General features: G+C 37.5%; 1 protein-coding gene across 4 annotated transcripts in view; it reads left to right on the top strand.

The window, feature by feature from the left end:
• Positions 1–6,730: 6,730 nt before the first annotated feature.
• UNC79 (unc-79 homolog, NALCN channel complex subunit) overlaps positions 6,731–23,811 on the top strand; it is a gene marked incomplete at both ends in the record, with an annotated part of 163,937 nt that continues 146,856 nt past the window's right edge. For 3 of the 4 annotated variants that reach the window (XM_079768872.1, XM_079768871.1, XM_079768869.1), the window contains 4 exons: positions 6,731–6,833; positions 16,144–16,236; positions 20,298–20,353; positions 20,998–21,127. In XM_079768872.1, the coding sequence (XP_079624998.1) occupies positions 6,746–6,833; positions 16,144–16,236; positions 20,298–20,353; positions 20,998–21,127 (367 nt within the window). The remainder of the gene's footprint in view (positions 6,834–16,143; positions 16,237–20,297; positions 20,354–20,997; positions 21,128–23,811) is intronic. The other variant, XM_079768870.1, reaches the window with a different exon arrangement.

The raw sequence follows: 23,811 nt of genomic DNA, 5'->3' as shown, positions 1-23,811 counted from the left end.
ATTCTTAATATTCTTTTTGGTTGGATGTACAGACCTCTGGGAAAGAATTTCAAATGGGGAAGTTGGTTTTATGATTCCCAAGTTAGACAGTTTGGTTGGGGAAATAGGTGTTTTTTTTTTTTTTTTTTTTTTTTTTCTGAATAAAACTCACAAAACATCATAAAATCACAATACATTGCACATTTATTCATGAGCCCTTCTTGAGTTTTTCCACAAATGAAAACATTTCCTTACATTGAAACATGAATGGTAATTTAAAGCTGGTTTCATGGATAACTCATCCTCAGCCATTTTTTTTTTCTCAATTTCACCTACTTATTAAATCTGAGAGCAGTGAGAGAGTTTTACTGCTTTAGTGCTGACATTCTTCCCTCCCTGCATGTCTGAAGTTGCTGCTGCTATCATTTGGGAATGCCGCATATACAGGAAGGGAAAAATATCAAAATAGAACCTCCAAAGTTGATTTACTAGTATTTGTCAAATTAAATCAAACTTTGGAAAAATAGCAATGTATATTTGAAAATATAATGTACTGTATTTTCCCCACCAAGGCAAAGTTTGATGAGAGCACTGTACTTGATTGAAAGGATAGTATTAATATATGATAAAGAGAACATTTTGTTCTCAATGGCAAAGTATTTTTTTTTTATACCACTGCTGTAAGATCCACATCTTATAAATTTGGAAAGATGCTGGTAGTCGGCTAATTTAGGGCTGAAGTTTGGGAAGTAATATTTCTGACATATCCATTGTGATTCTAAAGGTATTTTCAGCGGGATAGAATCCTATACGTTTAAAATAGTTTTTTTCGGTGACTGGGCTTATTAGCAAGAATATAACATTTAAAGGTGGTATTTTTAGAAGTAATTGAATTATGTGAGGAAAGTATAAAGTCTGATGGAATATAATGATATTTATATTAGATGTAGACAGGCAGGGGTAACTGGAATGTTGATATTATCCCATTGTAAAGTAGAAGCTTACAAAGTTAAATACATCACACACAAAAAAAGGTAACTTAAATCCCTTTAAAAGTTAAAAAAAAACTTACACTAAATCTTAAGTTATTTATTGCTAAGAAGTGTTACATAACTATTCTGAAATTATTTTTATTATTATTGATTGTTTTTCCCTCGACATTGGGGAACAGAAGACAAAGGAAATTGAGGTAAATTAGGCACATGGAAAACAAGAGCATGTAGTTATTTTTCTTACATTGTAACATATTTTGCACTAAGAGTAAATAAAAATAAATGTAAATTTGGAATAGCAAGCATGCTTGACACTAACCAATTCTTCACCCCACTGTAAAATTTGTAAATGTAATATCATTAACTAAGAACTTAGTAATATTTTATTCACATAGAATAAGTGTAAAACAGGTTATTTTTATGTAATGAGGCGTTTATAAATTGTTATCTGTTTTGATTAACATATAAAAGCACGGTGTAAGTGCAGCAGATATTATCATTATAATGTATAGCTATTGTCTGTAATGATAAATAGTATAACCGCATTTTAAAAAATCTAAACATTTGGCTACGTAGTTATTTTTTCTATTTTTAAATTAACAACTTTTCTGCTTTATCACTTTTACTAAAATGTTTTTATTTAAAAATGAAGGCTAAAAGAAAGCCAATATATTTTTATAATTTATTTTTATTCCCCTTAAACTTTTTGTTAACTTTCTAAACTATCTTTCCTCTAGTTTTTAGTGAGTTTTGTTGAATAATAACGTAAGTAGCAGCAGTAATATATGAGATCTTATTGTATAATATGCAGCTACCTGGCAGATACTGCTTGCTTAGTCTTTAGAATTTTGAAGGTAACTATTTAATAAACCATTGTTTGTATTCATAGATTAAAATGTTTCCTCCCCAACATGCAAAATTAAAAACACACACATAAATAACCATTATCATTAGTTCACAAACATATGCTACAGACCATTTAATATATATTATTTTACAGCTTTTCCAATGTAGTTTAGCTAACATTTTAGAAATATGTATTATTTCTAAATTCATATGCCTGTTTAAACTTCATTATCTCAAATGATACTGACAGAATGTCATGAAACAGTATCATAATATACATATAGACATTATTTTGATGCAATAAACATGTGATTTTTAAGACTTTCTTAATAAACACACATGTTTATTCTTTGCTAAAACATGTTTCTGCAAGTGCCATACCTATATTTTGCAAGTTTTATTTACCTGATTAAGACAGTCTTGCTAAAAACTTCCTTTGTTTTGAAAGCTTTTTTAAATTAAGAATAAAAGCCCTAACTTGGTAGACAAAGCTGCTATTTTTCCTTCCAGGAAACTTCTTCACCAGATTGATAAACTGTAAAACATGGGTTTGGCACTGAAACATGCATTTTTATATTTTTGCTCCTTACTAACCAGATAACACATGAGATGCAATGCAACTTCCGCAAAGTAAACCTTGCCTTATTGGTATCTGAGCACGAAGCTGAGTGACCTGTCCTAGATTTGCAGATGCTCCTGGTGTGGCAATTGCATCTTATGTGGGATATATCTGGTGTTTTATTATTTGTTTTAGAGTGTCATTTCAATGTAATGTGCTGTTCTTTGTGTCTTTGTTGTCTCTTTTTTTTCTTTGTCCCCCCAACAGCATTTTGTCCCGCACAGGGAAGAAGGAAAGCCAAGATGCCTCCAATTTGACAGTGCCCATGACCATGTGTCTTTTTCCTGTGCCATTCCCACTCACCCCATCTCTAAGACCGCAGGTCAGTTCCATCAACCCTACTGTTACTCGCTCCCTCCTTTACAGCGTCCTGCGAGATGCTCCCTCTGAACGCAGCCTGCAAAGTCGTGATGCTCACTTGTCAGACTACCCTTCTTTGGACTATCAAGGCCTCTACGTGACTTTGGTGACTCTCCTGGATCTAGTTCCTTTACTACAGCATGGCCAACACGGTGAGCATGTACTCGAAAACTTTGAGATTATTTATGGAAGCTGGAGACTGTTGTTATTGGAATAAATTGCTTGAAAGGTCTCTGTGTGGCTAAAGCCTTTCTTACACTGAAATTTAATTGTGATGTTTTCCACCCTAACATTTCGCTGCTCTGTGGCCAGAGAGATGCTATCCAAGTGGGCCTGAATTGGGGGTGAAGGGGCCGGGAGAGGAGAAAGACTGTAACAGGAATATATCTCTTCTCCTCTTATCTGCTTATCATGGAGACTCTTGTTGAGATGATTTGGGAGCGAAGACTTAAAAAGTTGCCCCCTTGAAGATATAAGAGATGGAGCTTGAAGAGCAGGTCAAATGCACTGACTTAATTTTGTGATTATTTTTGGGAGCCAAATCACAGAATCTCTCTGGGACTCATTTTTCCTGTCTTTAAGCCCAGGATATTAGATAAGAAGACATCTCTAAAAATAAAGAAATCTCTAAGAAGTGTTTTAAATGTAACTAATAACCAGTAGTTAATTACAAAATGTTGGCTAAGTGGTAGAATGTCTATATGCTGTATATGGTGTACAGTGAACAGTATCAGTGGTGCCTTAGGACAGAAACCCGAGAATATACTTCTTAATTCTCCTTTCTTCTGTGTGTCTTTAGTCAATTTCATTATCTTGCTTGCTTAGCAAATTCTTCTAACCCATAAAAAATAGTCCAATAATATCTACTGTTCAACCATTCAGTATTATAGTTGGGTGAATCAAATGGGAAACCATACAGTAAGAAAAGGGATTTTTTTTTTTTTTGCAGAAAATGAACTTTTAAATGCCAGTTGTCTTAACTTGAAAGCACTGAGAATTTGGTTTCTAGAAGGATGATAACCAAAGTTTCACTGTATAAAAATATTGGAATTTGGGAAATGGGTGGGTGATGAGGGGTTATTTTGCTTTTTAGTTATGGCTAACTCTCCTGTGAGAATGCTTAATGGTTTATTTAGTAAGATGTGTTCCTAATTTTAAAAAATTATTAAAAAATCTACTTGCATAAAAATGATGAAATGATGATTATTGAATTTGTTTATGCTTATATTTACAATTCTGTATTATAGTGAATATAAAAACATAGAAATTTGTAAATTTGCTTATCATATAATTTTGTAGCTGTTTTAAGCTAAGTCACTTTTATTGTGGTCCTATCCCGGCTCAGAACTTAAAGGAGATGACCCTTTGAACAGGAGGCTGCCAGAGTTTACTGTGTGGTGAGCTCGTCAGTGCTTTTCCTTTGTGACTCCAGTCCTGAGGTCATCCTGGACCTGCCTGGTCCTGGGCTGGGCCACTGTGTTAGGCAGCTGTTCTTTATCTTCAGAGCCCCTTGATTAAGATCGAAGCATTCACTTTGGTGACTCACAACTCATGTAATTGCAATTAATGTGTAAATTATGACAGTTTCAGGGAGAATGATTTGTATTTTTGCTTTTACACCCACAGCTATTTTGTGTCTTTTCACTGTTATGTACATACCACACTCTTGTTCTGCATAACAAAGCTTGAAAGATAGTGGGGACCTCACTAGACCATCCCTTAGATGTTAAAAACAGTACAGCATTGTTTCTCTAAGCATGGCCTCAACAACTTCAGAATTGCTGAGGAATCTTGAAGCATGGAATTCTGGGTCCCAAGCCAGGACTTCTGAATAAGAATCACTGAATTTTTAACTAGCTCTCTGGGTGATTCTTTTGTACACCATGTTTGAGAACAAACTGCGGCTAGGGCTAGAGGCTGTGTCTGCACATGGGGCAGTGCAGTGTACCCGGAATGGCCCCATTTTTGTCTCAGTTCAGCCTACTAACTCTTAGGAAATCTTGGACAATCACTCCCCTTTCCCAGGCCTCAGTTTCCTCATATGAAGAATATTCCAGGTGGACTCTCAGGCCCCTTTTTGTGCTAATGTTCTATAAGTAGGCTAAAACGCAGCTGAGGTGTCTTTTTATGCACAGCCCCAGTTAATTACTAGTGAACCACCTATGGGTTTTCTGTGTCTTCATTGGGAACCCAAGGCTGGCTGACCTTGCTCCCGAGTGTATAGTGTGGCCACATCTTCTCTGTTGACAGTTGATTGCTTGCTGAGATGGCACATTAATTTTAATGAAAATCAGAAATGCATTAGGCATCAAAATAGCACTAAGAAAGTAAATCTGCAAAACAAACAAGTCTAATAGTTTTCTTTTATAATGAATATGAAAACAAAGTCTTCATTGTCAAGTCAGTGGCTGATGACATATATATATTGGGAGGTCCAGAATTCAATATACACATTCTGTGTAATGGGATTTGGTCTACATGCATTCTAAAGATAAATAGTTATTTTTTTTCAAATGTCCTCTATTTTTACTCTTTGTGCAGGTAATAATAATAGTAACAATACTAACATTAATAAAATGGCTAATACATGCGGAACGCACATTATGTGTTAGGTTAAGCACTTTACATTTATCTCATTTAAAGCTCCTAACAATCCTTTTAATGAAGTGAGGTAGGTAATGTTCCTATCCCCATTTAAAAATGTTGATAGATTATTATTAGGTGGCACGTTCTTCTGTGATAATCTATAACTAAATACTCAGGGACATGCAGCAGTAGTTTACGGCTGCCTTTCTTTGGTGCATCTGAATCTGCCTTGGTGCTGGCAGATGCAAATTACCTTATTGCCCAAGACTCCAGATGTAGGAAGATTGTAGTTTGGTTGATGGATTAGAAATAGCCTGTTTTTTATTTTGTTTTTGTTAATCCTCACCCGAGGATATTTTCCCATTGATTTTTAGAGAGAGTGGAAGGGATGGGGAGAGACACACAGAGAGAAAAACATCAATGTGAGAGAGACACATCAATTGGTTGCCTCCCACACATGCCCCAACCAGGGCAGGATGGAGCCCGCAACCAAAAGAGGTGCCCTTGACCAGGAATTGAACCCAGGACCCTTCAGTCCGCAGATCAATACTCTATCCACTGAGCAAAACTGGCTAGGGCTGCCCTAACCGGTTTGGCTCAGTGGATAGAGCGTTGGCCTGCGGACTCAAGGGTCCCAGGTTCAATTCTGGTCAAGGGCATGTACCTTGGTTGCGGGCACATCCCCAGTAGGGAGTGTGCAGGAGGCAGCTGATTGATGTTTCTCTCTCATAGATTTTTCTAACTCTCTCTCTCCCTCTCCCTTCCTCTCTGTAAAAAAAAAAATCAACAAAATATATTTAAAAAAAACCCCAAAACTGGCTAGGGCTAGCCTGGCTTTATTTCCAGTCCTGCCCTTAACTTTTCTAAAACTTCCAATGAGAAAATAGTTTAACATCCTGTGCCACGGTTATCTTGTGTAATAAAAATGAAGGTAAGAATGCTGGAAGGATTTCAGGATTCATTAGCCCATGGAAAGTGCTTCTAATTTATGAAATTGAGGAGTAATATGAATAACAAGTATTACGAAAACTTGATAAAGTATTGAGGAAAAGCTCATGTAATAGATATTTATTTGTCTTAATGTAATCATTCATTAGTCATTTATTGAGCAAATGCTGTATACTTACTATACTGAGTAGTATGTTTTAGAAATCTTAATAGGAAGGGAGCAATAGTTGCTTATAATTTAAATCAGTTCATAAAAACTTAGAATGTATAATTAGCATATTTTGTTAAATGGCAAAATATTCAGTGACTGATTACTCAATTTTCTTTTGTAGATCTTGGACAGTCGATATTTTATACAACCACATGTTTGCTGCCCTTTCTCAATGATGATATTCTGAGTACTTTGCCCTACACGATGATATCAACGTTAGCTACCTTCCCTCCATTTCTGCACAAGGATATTATTGAATATCTTAGCACATCTTTCCTACCAATGGCTATATGTAAGTTGACTTTTACCTAATACCAGATTATTTTTATATATTGTACAAATGGAAATTGCTTTTGCTGTTTGAGGCTATAAATTTGTAAGATTATAATGAAATCACTCGCTATGGACATGTGCCATGATTTAAATTCAGTCACTTCAGCATGAATATTATGATGAAAACCAAAGGTGTGGAAGATTATACCTTAGAATTGTTTTATTCACATAGTTTGATCTTATGCAATAGGAAGAGAGAACATGTCAAGGCATAGTTTCTGTTTCCTAAGTATAAATTCCTAGAGGCTCGGTGCATGAAAATTCATGCACTGGAGGGGGGGTCCTTCAGCCTGGCCTGCCCCCCTCTCACAGTCCGGGAGCCCTCAGGGGTGGGAGGCAACCTGGTGATCAGGGGAAGGCAACGCCCCATCATACCTCTGCTGCTGCCACTGCTGGCAGTGCAAGCCTTGGCCGGCCCTGGCTACCTGCACCTCATGCGGCCCTGGGCGGCTGGGGGACTGAGGGGTCTGGGAACTCCGGAGGCAGACATGTGGATTGGCTGGGCCTGCCTGGGGGTGGGCCCAGCCTTGCCACGCACCTGCCACCCTGGCGGGGCTGAGGGGACTGGGCACTGCCATCTTGTGGCTGTGGGTGCTGCCATCTTTGAGGGCATGGCAGTAAATTAGCATATTCCCTCCTTATTGGCTGTGGGCACCACCATCTTTGAGGGTGGGAAGTCAATTAGCATATTCCCTCCTTATTGGCTGTGGGTGCTGCCATCTTTGCAATGGCATGAGGGTCAATTAGCATATTCCCTCTTTATTAGATAGGATGCTATTTTTTTTTGCCACTTGAGAAAAAAAGGTGGAATGTTGCCTCAGCTGTAGAAATTGTTATCTTTTGCATTTGAAGGCAGTAAGGTATGATGGAAAGAGCAATAGATAAAGTCAGGATATGTAGATTCTAGGCTCAGTTCTATCCATAATCTGCTGTGTGATGTTTGGCAACTCACATAGTTGAAACAACATCTCCAGAATGATGACAGCATCAGCTTTCTCTCACAGGGATGTTGTGGTGATAAAGTAAATCAAAATACATGAAAACTCCTTGAAAACAGTTAAGGCTTAAGACTCATGTGCAAGTATTGTCAGAAACATGGACCTGATTTGAATTCTATTTTGCTGTTTTAGACTTAATTCTTCAGGCTTTCCAGACATGAGAGCAAAGAGAAAAAAAGTTGTGTTGTAGCTTTTATGATAAAAATCCTCCTAAAATAGTTTTTGTAGAAATGGATTATGAATTATCTATGTTTCATTGAACAATCTGAAATGATTATGTTATGGCTTGGGGACTTAAATAGATCTCAATTCAAATCATAGCTCTGCTACCAACTAGCTGTGTGACTTTAGTCAAGTTAACTAACCTTTCTGTTTCTTACCTGTAAAATGAGAATAATAATAATGGCTGCTTCATGTGGTTGTTGTGATAATTGAGATGATGATTACGCTAGAAGATTGATAAGATGCTAACACAATGCCTAGTGTTCAATAAGTGTTAGTTTACTTCTCTCCTTCCCTCAACTCTTGTTCTATAAAAATACCTTTATTGGTCACATTCAATTCCTAGTGATCATTGTTCACCATTTTAATGTTATGTACTTATGATCTCATTAAAGTTGCTGCTCTGTAAATATATGTACCTTTGAACCACATTTATGTATTTTATAATCAAGTTTAATTTTAGCTACGGAATTAGAATTTTCGTGTCTTTTAAGCAAAGAGTCTGCTTTCTGCCTAAATTATGTAGTGATTAAAAAAAATTAGCAGACTGATTATACCATTCAAGTAATAGAATATTTAACCATTTTCTTTTTTTGTTCTGTTTAACCTTACTGACAAGTACTTGTTTATGGCTACAGCCTTAGAAAGGGATGGCCATTTAGAAAAAATAGCAGGTGAGGCTGCATCTATGTAATAATTAATCCAAATTACTGTATTACTGCTTTTTAGGAATAAGTTAATTTTGGGAAAGGCATTGCATATATCAGGCGTCTGAAGTTATACTTAAGAGTGTTCAGGCATTGGGACAGCTGACAATATGTTCTTCACCCTTTATTAATTTCTACTTAATTAGAAACACAGACCCCAAAACATGCTGTGTAGTAACACTGAAATTCTAACATATTTAAGTGTGTGAACTGTCCAACTGAGGAGGACAAAATAGTAAATTTAGTTTATAACATATGTGCGAATTTTAGTGCTTATTTGTGGAGTAACTTGCTGTGCATTTACCAATATGAACGAGTTGTTTATGTGTCTGAGACTTCATTTTTATCAACTGTAGAAGAGGGGTTTGGAAAAAAATGTTCCATCTCTAAGGTTTTTTCTGGCATTAATAATCTACGTGAAATAACATCAATCTTATTTTATGTCAGATGCTAACCCAATTGCTGATCTGGTTCATTTATTTTGTTGCTCTAGTTTTAGACGTTTAGTTCCGATTTTCGTTTCTCTTCACCATTTCTGTGGTTCAGTGATAGCCAATCTTTTTCATCTTTTAATCTTTGAAAAATAAATTGTAGTACTAACCTTAAAGCCAAATTTTATTAAATGATTCAGGTGTTTCTTTTGTTCCTTCACAAGGGAGGTACAAAGACAGACCTATAGATGGAGGGGTCAGGTTCTAGATGAATTATGTTAAAATGAACTGATGTGAGAATGTGTGTCTTTTGCTTGCATCTGTGTTGTTTCTATTCTTTGGAAATTGTTCCAGTGTCTAGAAATTCTAACTGAAACAAGAGAGTAGTGTTTAACTTCTTCCAGAATATTATTTCAGGACTGAGGTGTTAGGATGAAGGATATTGCATTTTCTGAATACTTTATAAAGTCTTTAAAACAGAGATACTTTTTCCTCAAAAAATTAAAAATGGAGCTCCCATTTGACCCAGTGATCCCACTTCTAGGAAAATATCCCAAGGAACCAGAAACACCAATCAGAAAGGACATATGCACCCCTGTGTTCATAGCAGCACAATTTACCATAGCTAAGATTTGGAAACAGCCTAAGTGCCCATCAGCAGATGAGTGGATTGGAAAACTGTGGTACATCTACACAATGGAATACTATGCTGCTGTAAAAGAGAAGGAACTCTTACCATTTGCAACAGCATGGATGGACCTGGAGAGCATTATGCTAAGCGAAATTAGCCAGTTGGAGAAAGATAAATATCATATGATCTCACTCATATGTGGGATATAATGAACAACATAAACTGATGAACAGAAAGAGAGCCAGAGGAAAAAATATTTTAGAATATAAAACAAAGACACTTTTATCTCTTTGGTATGGTGTTCTCATGGTCAAATGTAAAACAGGACAGTTTTTCAGGTATTACATGATTATATCATTAAGGGCATAGAAGGTGACATTCTGAGCTCCAACATGGGTCTATGAGGTATCACAGTTCTTTCAGTTTCAGGGCCATCCATGGATATCAGTTGTATCCTTCATGTCATTTTTGTCAATAAACCAAGTACTGTGCTTCTATTTTAAATAAGTCATTTTGAGGTGCCACAGAGCAAACTGCAGTTTATTATAAAAATTTCCTTTGACATAACCTTTTCTTTTTAACGCCTTCCATAAATAAGATATACTTCTTTTTATTCCAAATTTGTGCAATAGGCTTTGTTTATAACACACACACACACACACACACACACACACACACACACACACACACATACTAGTGGCCCGATGCACAAATGAAAATTTGTGCAAGAATGGGCCTTCGTTCTCCTGGCTGCCGGCACCACCCTTTGCTCTGGCCAGAGCCGCCTTTCTGCCTTCCCACGCTGCCCAGAGGCCTGGAGCGGCTGGGGTGGTGCGGAACACCTGCGTCATTGCCATGGCGACGACACAAGCCTCCCGCCCCGTGCTGAGCACCTGTGTATGCAAATTAATTCCATCTTTGTTGGGTTAATTTGCATACTCACTCCTGATTGGCTGGTGGGCGTCACGAAGGTACGGTCCATTACCATGTTACTCTTTTATTAGGAAGATATATTAAGGAGTTACCGAGAACTGAAAAAATCATTTGCATTTCACCATGGAAACCTCTCTTTTTCCAATAAAGAATCTGTGATTTGTGGACTGAATTGAAATATGGTTGGTGGGAAGATGATACTTTGGCAGAGAAGAGAAAAAGCTGATCCCTAATGAACATTAATTGATGTAGGCTATGTTATTTCAAAGATGATAATAAAGCTGAACAGTTATGTCAGTGAAAGATGCTTCTGGTGTATCTTGGTAGCCAGGACTATGCAGTCTCGTCTAGTTTCTTTTCTAAGTTAAATTTACCCCCAAAGCTCTAGCTGGCTTGGCTCAGTGGATAGAGCATCGGCCTGGGGACTGAAGGGTCCTGGGTTCGATTCCAGTCAAGGGCACATGCCCACGTTGCAGGCTCGATCCCCAGTAGGGGGCATGCAGGAAGCAGCCAATCAATGATTCTCTCTCATAATTGATGTTTCTAGCTCTTTCTACCTCTCCCTTCCTCTCTGAAATCAATAAAATATATATTAAAAATGAATTTACCCCCAAAGTCACTTACCCTCAGGAAAAATAAAGGTTCATTCAGATCTTTGCATTGACTTCAAAGCAATTGTCTGACTTAATTGAATACCTGGTTCCTGACCATTGGCCCTGAATTATTTTTTATTCTACGAACACTCCAGAAGATGTGTTTTATGTTCCTGTGATCTCCCCAAATCTAATAAACATATTTTAAAAAGACAGTAAAAACCCAAAATAGGATATTGATGGTTTTTAAGTAATTTTTTTATATATAAACTCTTCTTTATTGGCTAGTGATTGTTTTTAGTAAGGTAGGCCTACCATATTTTAAGAGTTTATTGTTGAATTGGGGGAAATGTTTTGGAAATAAGAATCCAGAAATGCTGAATTGTTTTCTTTTGACTACAGATCTCTTAACCTCATCGAATTTTTAATTTCCTTATTTGTAAAATTGTGAATAATCATAAACTTCTCTGTCTACATCCCATGTTTGAAATAATATATAGGAATAGCCTTTGTATAGTGTAAGTTACCTAAGCATATACCAGGGGTGGGGAACATCCTTATAAGGCTCTCAGAATCATTAGCTTTGGCCCTGCCAAGGCAACCACAGGCGGGACTTGAAATTCAATAAATTTATTTATTTAAATATATTTTTATTGATTTCAGAGAAAAAGGAAGAGGGAGAGAGAGATAGAAACATCTATGATGAGAGAGAATCATTGGCTGGCTGCCTCCCGCGAGCCAAACCGGCCAGGGCGAAATTCAATAAATTTATAGGAGCTTTTTTCATAGAAATGGAATTCCCACCTCCCCCTACAGTTTGTTGTATCATAACAGTAATTGTTCTAACAGGTTTCAGGTGCACAATTCTACAACACATCATCTGTACACTGCATTGTGTGTTCCCCACCCCAAGTCAAGTCTCCATCCATCACCATTTATTTCCCCTATGGCCTCCCCCACCTCCTTCTGCCCTCCCTCCCTGGGCAAACAGCCACATACGGCTATGGCTATCATATTGGATAGCACAGCTTTAGCATTTAAGCTCCAAAAGGACAAAGACTTGCCTGCTTTGTATATAGCTGTGTCTCCAGGGCCTTAAACAATGCCTGGCACGTAGGAGGCACTGAAAAAATACTTAAAAAAAAAACCTCACCCAAGAATATGGAGAGAGAGAGAGAACATTGATTGGCTGGGATAGAACCCACAACCTAGACATGTGCCCTGACCAGGAATTGAACCCGTATCCTTTTGGTGCACTGGATGATGCTCCAACAAACTGAGCCACCTGGCCAGGGCTTAAAATACTTCTTGACTGAATAAGTGACTAGAGCATTGGCTATGAAGTCAGGTGATTTGGGCTATAGTCCTAATAATTAATTTGGTGTTCTCATGCAAATAATTTGATCTCTCTCTTATAAAATGGTTTTTCCATATACTTTTTTTTTTTTTTGCGAGAATCATATAAGAGCTGTACATGATAATATATTAGGAATTACGAAATGCAGGAACAGATTAGGGAATTGTTATTGTTCATAAAGGGGGGGCGTGGTGGTGCTGGTTATTCTGATGGTGCTGAGAGGATCTGGAAATAGGTCTAAAAACTTGATTATATTTCCTGAGCACAATATAATGCATAAAAATATTTTTATTTTGATTAATTTTCTTCTTCCTTCCATTGTTTGTGGCTGTGGCCTTTTGCACCCCCATGGGGACAAGCAACACATCTGTTTACATCATGCTTTTTAACAAGATTCAATAAATGATGTGTGCCTGTGCGTGTTTATTAAATTAGAATTGCGATGATTTTATTCAATCTGTTAGAAGGCTAAGAAATTGCAAGGCACCATCTGTTTATATAAGCATTGGAGCCAGTTTCCTAGGGCTTGAGCCAAGGGAACACTTTTGGCTTTGTGGTTGACCATACCTGAGGGAGACATGGTTTTGTAGGGCTAGGAGGGACATCCAAAGGTCACTGATTCATTTGGGCTGTTCCATAAATACACTTCACCTAAATCATCTGAGGCACCTGGGCATCTCTCCCATTTTTAAAGGCCTCCGGGCATAGTGATTCTCAGCATATTATTAAAAAGTTTGAGATGAATTTAAACAAAGGTGAAAACCATTGTCCCGAAAGGAATGGAATTATTTTTTGTTGAGATTTTCTTTTTCTTCCTTAATCAAAGGGCACAAGGGGCAAGCAATTATTCCTCCCACACCTGGACCCCTTACTAAGTGTTTTCTGTTTTATTTCTCATCTCTCTAGCAGTACTTGTCAAATGGAGGTCCAAGGTTCATTTGCATTCGAATAATTTGTTGTGTTTATATATAAGGCACTTTCCTGTTTCCAAACTGAGTTAGGCCCTCTGGATGTGGGCCCCCAAATGCTGAATTTGAACAAACATTCTGGCTCAAGTCTGAGAACAACTGCATCTTGTTCTTTAGGATTTGGTTCAAAGTCCTTCTTCTTTGATCAATCATATTTGATTAGTCAACTTTATCATCTAATAGCAATGAATTGATCTCCACATCTTTGTGTAATTATTAAACTTATTGGTATTGTGTAGCCAAACTACTTTATCTATCTGAATATCACCTACGTGGTGGGTTAGCAGCAGCCCAGCTGCACGTGATGAATAAAAAGCAATCTCAAGTAAATGGAACTTAATTATAGACCTGTTTTATTTGTTTGTTCATTTGAGCACCATCTATTGTGGTGCTCAAAATCTTTTATGTAAAAGAAGAAAAAGATTCGTAGTAAATTTCTTTGTCTTCTTTATGACAAATCTTTTATTAGTGTTTGAATGTTACTTCTATGTATGTGCTTTTATAGTAAGTTGTCTTATTGTTTTTGGCTGTAGGTGAGATATTATTTCCACATATTACACTTGATATAGAATAAAGTAAAATAAAATAAAGCAGATTTTAAAGTTATCTGCTTTTTTTTTTAGTTTTACTGAACTCTTCTTTTTTTAAAATTTTATTTTATTGTTTAAAGTATTACATATAGTAGGGCATATATCTCCTCCCCCCCCCCGCCCATTGACCTTCCCCCATCCTCCCTACCCCCTGTCGCATATCCTCTCCCCCCCCCCCCCCCCCGCTGCCCCCAGTGTCTTGTGTCCATTGGTTGTGTTTATATGCATGCATACAAGTCCTTTGGTTGATCTCTTTCCCTCCCTCCCCAACACTCCCCAGCCTTCCGCTGTAATTTGACAGTCTGTTTTATCTGCTTTTTTTGTTGTTCTTGTTCATGGACTTGTCCATGATGCGTAGGAAATTGAGAATTGACTTTCTGAAGGTGTTATACTCACTGTCCACTGTTCTAATTAAGCTTTCATTTTTAAAAATTTTAAATATTTTTATTGATTTCAGAGAAGAAGGGAGAGGGAGAGAGATAGGAACATCAATGATGAGAAAGAATCATTGATGGGCTGCCTCCTGCACACCTCACACTGGGAATCGAGCCGGTAATCCAGGCATGCGCCCTGACAGGAACTGAACTGTGACCTCCTGGTTCTTAAGTCCGACAGTTAACCTCTGAGCCATGCTGGCCAGGCTAATCATGCTTTCTTGACAATTTTCCACACAAGCTCAAATATAAGGAGAGTTTTCTCCTGCTTCTACAATGATCCCTGAGAAAAGAAATTCATTTTATATTTGAATCCTTATAAAGTTTCTACTATTGTGGATCTTGCCTCAATTATTGTGTTTAGAATAATAAAGTACTTGTTGGAGACAATATATTACCCTGAATGACTTCAATCATTGCTAGTTTTGAATGCTTATTGGGGTTACCTGATACATTCTATTAAAAAAAAAGACACAGAAAGAAATTTAATATAGTTGGATGTCATTGTAAACAAGCCACTTAAAGATGTCTTAAGTTATTACCTGGAGAACATGATTATGCAGCTATAAGATGAATTTTGAAGAAACCAACTTGCTTTGTGATTTCATGCTTGTGGCACAGGATGAAATGTTCAGCAGCAGTGTTATTCACAGAATCAAAAAGTGCTTTATTTAAAACAACTCAGATGGATCTGAAGATGGTAAGCTTTGGAAAACTAAAAAAGTGGCTCTTATGGTGATGAAGATGCTAATGGTTAAGTTACATGTGAAGGTTTGAATAAAATTTTTTAATGACATGAGAGTTGAAAAATTTTTTTAATTAATGTACTATTTTTTGAAAATACATGATTTAAATTTTGTGTAACTAAATTAATAAGGTACTCACTATAAGTAGACTATTATTTTATCTGCATCTCTAAAAGTTAATGAATTCAAGTTGGGTTCAGAAACCTTTTACCTTTACTTTCTTATTGGGATAGCTTTCAACATGCCTTTATACCTGGGAATATGGAGGTTTCTGTTTTTTCTTGCTTTTCCACCCAGATACAAACATCTTGGGAGCAGAGATCACATCTCAGTACAGCTCTGATAAGCCATTACATCACTTTCTGGCACAGTTCCTGCTCCTTGTGGATTCTCACTAAATGCTGGCTACTGTGCCAGGACAAAATTTGTAGTGTTATTTGTGCAAAATGTCCATTAATATAGTTGGGACTTTTAAAGAAAAAGTTTCTTCTCAGCTTTCATGCTCTATGCAAAAGTAGCAAGTATATGTATATATATATATATATATATATATATATATATATATATATATACACATACACAAATATATATGTGTATGTGTGTGTGTGCGCGCGCGCGTGTGTGTGTATTGTATCTAATAAAAAATATTTTAATTTCAGTGGGTTCCTCAAGGAGAGAAGGAGTTCCTGCCCATGTTAATCTCTCTGCGTCATCCATGCTAATGATTGCAATGCAGTACACATCCAACCCAGGTAAGTGGAAATTTGGGTGATTTGACTAGTTCCAAAACCAATAATTAAACAAGAGATCAAACACACAGGCTAGAAATTCATGAAAAGAACTTTGCTTGGTAGATAGACAAGTGAAGATGTGTTAGAAAACAGACTTATGAATTGAAATAAATTTCCCTTTCCCTTTCAATAAAATATATTGTTGCTATTAGTAGCAATCTTGCAAGAATGTTGAGGACACAATTTTAGAACATTGTCTATAAATTGAGTAAATATAAATATACATTAATAGTTGACTTAGAAATATAAAAATCACCTGCAATTCTAATAATTAAAGAAAATCATTTGTGAATTCACTACTTTAATGCCACACAAGTATCCTAGAACATACATCTTTTAGTACATTTCTGATTATTTCCTTAGAATACATTTATAAAAGAAGGATTAATTGGTTAAAGGACTTGAAAAAATTTCAGTAGTCTCACTAATTACATATGAAAGTATATGTAACCTGTCATTGAGTATTATAAAATTTGTATAGAGTTGGACAGGTGGAAATAATATCTTGTTGCAATTTGTATTTATTTGATTACTAGTGATGTTGGACAGGTCTCATACGATTTACTCTGTTTGATTTCTGTACATCTGTATAATTGCAGATGAACTTTGGGAAACTGACCTAAAAAGGGGATGGTGTTGGAGACACATGCTAAGATATGACAATTTTTATTTTTATTTGATGTTTATTTGGAAAGTGAACCGATTTGATAGCACAGTTTTCAACCTTCTACTTAATTACATAGTAAATTAACTACATCCTATATAATAAAATCCCAGCGACTGAAATGGCGGAATGACCAGAATGACTAGAGACCAGAATGACCATGGCCCTCGAGTGAGCAGTTAGGGGCGATCAGGCAGTCAGACTAGCAGTTAGGGGCGATCAGGGAGGTAGGCAGAGGTGGTTAGGGGTGGTCTGGCAGGCAGAGGCGGTTAGGGGTGATCAGGCAGGCAAAGTGCTTAGGGGCAATCAGGCAGGCAGGCAGAGTGGTTAGGGGCGATCAGGCAGGCAGGCGAGTGGTTAGGGGTAATCAGGCAGGCAGGCGAGCAGTTAGGGGCCATCGGTCTCGGATTGCGAGAGGGATGTCTGACTGCTGGTTTAGGCCCGATCCACTGTGAATTGGGCCTAGACTGGCAGTCAGACATCCCCTTAGGGGTCCCGGGTTTCGAGAGGGTGCAGGCCGGGCTGAGGGACCATCCCCTCCCCCATGCACGAATTTCATGCACCGGGCCTCTACTCTCTATATATAAAAGCTTAAGTGACCAAACGACCGGTTGACTGGTCGCTATGATGTGCACTGACCACCAAGGGGCAGATGCTCAATGCAGGAGCTGCTCCCTGGTGGTCAGTGCGCTCCCATAGCCAACCTCCCGTGGCCCCGATTGGCCGATCACCGGCCAGGCCAAGGGGTCCCACCCATGCACTAATTCGTGCACTGGGCCTCTAGTAGTAAATAATAATGGAGTTTTTGACTCTGGATGATGAGGAAAACATATTTTTTATTAAAAAACTCTAATTCTTTTTGTGTGGAGCATCATCCTTTAAATATGAAATCCCTTATGATTATATGAGTTTAATTAAAATATATTTATTTTGGGAGTTATATCTCATGTCTCACCCTATTTGGCTTAAAGTACCCTCAAAATGTCATTTGTATTATATATTGTGTTCTGGAAAAAATCCTTCATTTGAAATCTAATTAATTGAAGTCTCATCATGAGGCTCTGGTCCTAATTTCTAAGTTGGAAGGCAGTAAAGCAATGTGTGTAAAATCATGTGCTTTGAGGTTGGATGTATGTGGGTTCACATCTGAGCTCACCTGAAAATTGCCAGTTAGCTTAACCTTGAGCACCGTTTTTAACTACCTTAAGACTAAGTTTCCTCATAAAATTTCTTTAAAATGGGAATAATTCCTCCTGCAGTGCCTTAAAATGCCATTGCGAGAATTTAATGAATTAAAGCATATGTAAAGTGCTTACTTAGCATAGTAATGGTCACATTGTAAATGCTCAGTAAATAGCAATGGGATTGTTACAATCTGTCATCTTCTTGGAGTTGAATGTTTCACAGGGAAACCGCCTTGATCATATAGAATTACTTCTGTTATTTCTATGTCTATATCTTTATCATATAGAATTACTTCTGTTATTTCTAATTCTATATTGTCATCTATTCATGGGGGAATGTTTATAGCCAAAAGTTAATTCTATAGTAAGAATTACATTTGGAACCCCAACCCAGTCTTGCAATGTGGGAAACTGTTAAGAAGTGAAGTGATATCCACCAGGAGGCACTCTGGGACCAAGTGGTAGGTCATCATGGTATTGTTTTAATTTTCCTTGGGGGAGACAGCAAGAGGCAGCTTGGTCTTTGTAGTCTTTGTTCAACTAACAAGTTCTGTTGAGTAAATCCTCTGTACACAGTTTTGTGCATTTAGGCATTGGGAAAACCATCAGAAATATAAGATACTAGAGGCCTGGTGCATGAATTTCATGCACTGGAGAGGGGTCCCTCAGCCAGCCTGCGCCCTCTCACAGTACAGGAGCCCTCAGGGGATTTTTGACTGACATCCTTAACGCTGCATCTGGCTGAGCGGCGCTCCCCCTGTGGGAGCGCACTGACCACCAGGGGGCAGCTCCTGCATTGATTGTCTGCCCCCTGGTGTTCAGTGTGTGTCGTAGCAATCAGTCATTCCGCCATCAGGCTGAAACCGGCTCTCTGACATCCCCTGGGGGTCCCAGATTGCGAGAGGGCACAGGCCAGGCTGAGGGACCCCCACCGGTGCATGATTGGGGCCAGGGAGGGATGTGGGAGGTTGGCAAGCCAGGGAGGGACCACAGGAGGGCTCCAGTGCATGTCCGGCCCGTCTTGCTCAGTCCCGATTGTTTGGACCCCAGCAGCAAGCTAACCTACTGGTTGGAGCATCTGCCCCCACTGGTCAGTGCACATCATGGCGACTGGTCGACCAGTCGACTGCCCCCTGGTGGTCAGTGCATGTCAGAGCAAGCAGTTGAGCAGTCTTAGCATATCATTAGCATATTATGCTTTGATTGGTTGAATGGCCAACTGGATGACCGGACACTTAGCATATTAGGCTTTTATTATATAGGATGGTTCTTGCTTCATGGAGATTATATCTAGTTGGGAAGATTAGGCATATTCGCATAAATCATTAATTTGCAATATAAAGTAGTATGTGAAACATACAAAATAAATACTGTAGATAGTATTAATTCATCAGAAATCAAGAACTTTTTAGATTAAAAGGACTAGGAAAGGTTTCATGCCACTTGAACAAAGTATGGGTCTTAAAATATGAATACAATTTTAATTGATATAGTAAGTAGGGTCTAATGGGAGGGGAAATAATAAGGTTGGAAGATGGATTAGGGAAGGTATAAAACAGCTATCTAACTAGGGCAACAGAATCTTTCTTCCCTAAGTAAGCATAGGCAAATCAAAGAAGCTTGCTGCTGTGTAGCTTTTAAGCATTCATCAGGAGATGGAATTGAAAATCAAATGATAAGATTCCCATTCTAATCCATCATTCTGTGACTTGCTATCCTAACTTGGGCAAGGTAGGAAACTAAGTCTCAGTTTATTAGCTGCAACATGGTGGTTATGAGATAATACAAGTAAAGCTCTTAGCACAATACCTGGCATAATGAATGCTCAATCAATATGGCCTTTTGTTATGATCATATTCTGCTATTTTTTCCCCTATGTAGTTCTTTATTACATTGATATAAGTTTGTGTTATAAAGGTATGATTACTAGGGATTTTTCTTAATATTTCCTTTATTGATAAGAAGAATGAAATATACTTTCAAGGATTTTGGAATAAAGCTTGATAAAGTCAAGGGCTTATATGATGTTTTGAAAAGTATGAATATATGGAAATAAGTAGTTTCTAATTTAATGAGTAGAGTGAAAAGTCTTACTAGTATAGTTTATTAAATCTCAAAGGATGTTTTATCTGGTACTTATATTTAATGTTCAAATTACATTTTCTTCTTTACAGTGTATCATTGTCAATTATTGGAATGCCTCATGAAATATAAACATGAAGTCTGGAAAGTAAGTTTTGGACCATATTTAACTCATAGCCACAAACTTAATTTATATAATGTAGTAAAAATTATTTGCATGTTAAAAGTATTTGTAGGTAAAATTTATTGATGTTTTATTATATTGGTGTGGTAAACCCTATAATTCTTTCCTTACTGGTTAATTATCATTTAGAGAAGGAATGATCTTGAACAAGTAGCTTGACAGAAAAAGTAATTGAATATCTTTTATTCTTGGAATTTAGCAAATACTATATTATATGACAATTTTATTTAATTTGAAAGGTTGCTTAAGAACCCGTCTGCTTTCAAATAGATGTGAATTGTTGCAAAATATGTTATATTTTAAAAATGCACTGTTTAGCAAACTGGCTTATGTTGTTCTAAAATCTGTCTTTAATATCATTCTGAGTAGAGAATTTGTTAAGAGATAATGTACATATGAACTCTGCCTGGGGGGGTTTATTTACAGGACCAGTATGTACATAACAAAAATAATGTTTTAATATGATCTAAACTGGTTGATGAAATTCCAGGGGAATTAACCACCTCAACCCCTCTATTGAAATGTTTACTGCTTTGGTACTATTGAATGAGCTACCTATATTTTTATTTGATCATGCTAAGTCAAAATATGCTTCCTGCTTCCTTCAGGATCTTTTGTACGTGATCGCCTATGGCCCTTCACAAGTGAAACCGCCAGCTGTGCAAATGCTGTTCCATTACTGGCCCAATTTAAAACCTCCTGGGGCAATAAGCGAATACAGGGGCTTGCAGTACACAGGTAAGAGAATAGCCCTGTGATGCCCCGTCTTTATTTCTCCTATGCCACATTTGCCTCACCTACTTATATATTTTTTATCTTGCTGGATTATATTTATGTGCCTTTAGACATTGTCATAAATCCTCTCTGAAACTAGGTGGTATAAAATAAATTAATGAAAATTAATTTCATGACACCATAGTGTAAGTCTCAGTCTCATTTGCCACACGTACTCTGTGGTCTTAACTACTACTGATGTTAATCACTGCAAAGGTGTGAGCGGTAATGCTGCACATTTGCTCACCATGTAGCAAAACTCCAGGTGGCTAATTCTGTTCTGATGAGAAAATTTGGAGCATGTTCAACATTACCAGTTCATACACTAAGTACCAATTAAATGACCTTGATAGCCTAGTTGGACAGGAAGAATCAACAATTGCTGAATATTGTTGTCATTAATAACTGAGAAGTAAACATCGAATTTAAATATAAAGACATATATTTATTAAAAAAAAAACCCAAACTAACCCAGGTCCTATGTTGTGGATTATGTTTAGCTCTAATAATAAAAGTGTAATATGCTAAATAGACCGGACAGCCAAATGACCGGATGAAGCTGCGTAGCTGGGGCCGAGGCAGAAGCGGTTAAGGGTGATCAGGCAGGCAGGCGAGCAGTTAGGGGTGATCAGCCAGGCAGGCAGAGTGGTTAGGGGTGATGAGGCAGGCAGGCAGGTGAGTGGTTAGGGGTGATGAGGCAGGCAGGCAGGCCAGCGGTTAGGAGCCAGTGGTCCTGGATTGCAAGAGGAATGTCTGACTGCCGGTTTAGGCCCGATCCCAACCGGCAGTTGGATATCCCCCAAGGGGTCCCAGATTGCGAGAGGGTGCAGGTTGGGCTAAGGGACCCCACCATCCCATCCACGAATTTAGTGCACCAGGCCTCTAGTATAATATAAAATCAGAGAGCAACCTATGGCTAATAGAATTTCAGATGCCCTTGACTACCTTCTCCCTCCACTTAATTGTAGACATAGCTTTCTGAAAATGGCAGAGGTGGATGTTTTGGCAAAGTTAGCTTTTATTTGGGTTCTTGTGTACTGATGTTCTAGAACCCATTTTCTTGGCATCTCTTGTCTTTCCTAAGGCCATTGGAGGTGGTTCAGAGGGTTTAATTTAATTCTGTTCCTTATGTTCCCGATGAAAACCAATTGTTAGAGTTATTAATACCTGTTTTGATGGTCCCTGCTGGGCTTATTCTAAACTTAGAACAAATAGTATTGACTGTAGCGGTAACATTAATACAGGCAGTCCTCGGGTTACGTCAGAGATCTGTTCCTATGGCGCGACATAACGTGATTTTCGCCATAAGTCGGAACCCACCTACATAAGCACCTATGTCACTCACATGGAGGACATACACAGCAGTAATGAAGTGAAACAGTAAAAAAAATTTAAAAGAAAGATAACAATTCCTGACCTTTACTTGTGGTAAATAAATAATAAAAAACATAAAGCACATATGTACATATGTCGAAATGACAGAACTTTTTTTTTTTATAATTACTGTAAATGGGAGATGGCGACGTAACCACGAAATGACGTAAGTCGAGTCATAACCTGAGGACTGCCTGTATTAATTAAATCAATGAAGGTAGATAGTAATTTTTAAAAGAATGAAAATTGATGTTATTGGTGTTTTATATCATCTGTAGTAGAGAATATTGAAGTATTGCTAACTGGATAATTTGAATATAAAAGCAAAAGTAGTTGGAATCATTAATAAAATAAAAGGTAAAATGACTGAAATATTTGATACCAACTCTTCTCAGTAGATCTATGAAATAAGCATTTACAGGATGTATGAATGGGTAACCAATATTAAATGAAATGTATTTATTTGGTAAAGAGTAACTTTATTTAAAGAGTAACTCTAATGTGCAAGACCCTGTGTTTTCTGACACAAAACCAGATCTTATGGAACTTAATACAATCTAGACATGAAAACTCATTCATTTATTCATCAAATTCTTACGTGGTATCTACTATTAGCTGGGCATTATTCTAGGCATTGGTAATATGATGAAAAACCATACTAAAATCACTAATATCTTGGTGTGTACATTCCATTGTGGGGAAAAGACCAGGAAACTACCTTTTGTGTGGTAAGTACTAAGGTAGAGCAAATACAGTTGGCCATTGAACAACACAGGAGTTAGGGGTGCCAACCTCCTCACCCCCTTTACAGTTGAAAATCTATGCATAACTTTTGACTCCCCTAAAACTTAACTATTAGTAGCCTACTGTTGATGGGAAACCTTACATATTACAGTCGTTTAACACATATTTTATATGTATTATATACTGTATTCTTAAAATAAACTAGAGAAAAGAAAATGTTAAGAAAATCATAAGAGAGAAAAAATACATTTACAGTATTTATTGAAAAAAATCCGTGTGTAAGTGGACCCACTATTAATAGCCTACAATTTAAAGCTGGGTTGTTCAAGGGTCAACTGTACAGAGAGCTGTGGGAACACACCGGAGGGACCTCTGACCTCACCCTGATGGTGGGCAAATTTGTGGAAGGTTTAGTTGTCAAGAAAGGTTCTTTAGTGAGTGACATGTAAGCTGATACCTGAATGAGATGCACACTCTAGACATCACTAGGGGAGTGAATCATTAATATATAAAAAGTGAGATTGAGGCAG

The sequence above is a fragment of the Cnephaeus nilssonii genome, assembly GCF_951640355.1.
Source record: "Cnephaeus nilssonii genome assembly, chromosome: 4".
NCBI lineage: Eukaryota > Metazoa > Chordata > Mammalia > Chiroptera > Vespertilionidae > Cnephaeus > Cnephaeus nilssonii.
The sequence above is the reverse complement of the archived record's forward strand: the minus strand, read 5'-3'. Positions and strand labels throughout refer to the sequence as shown.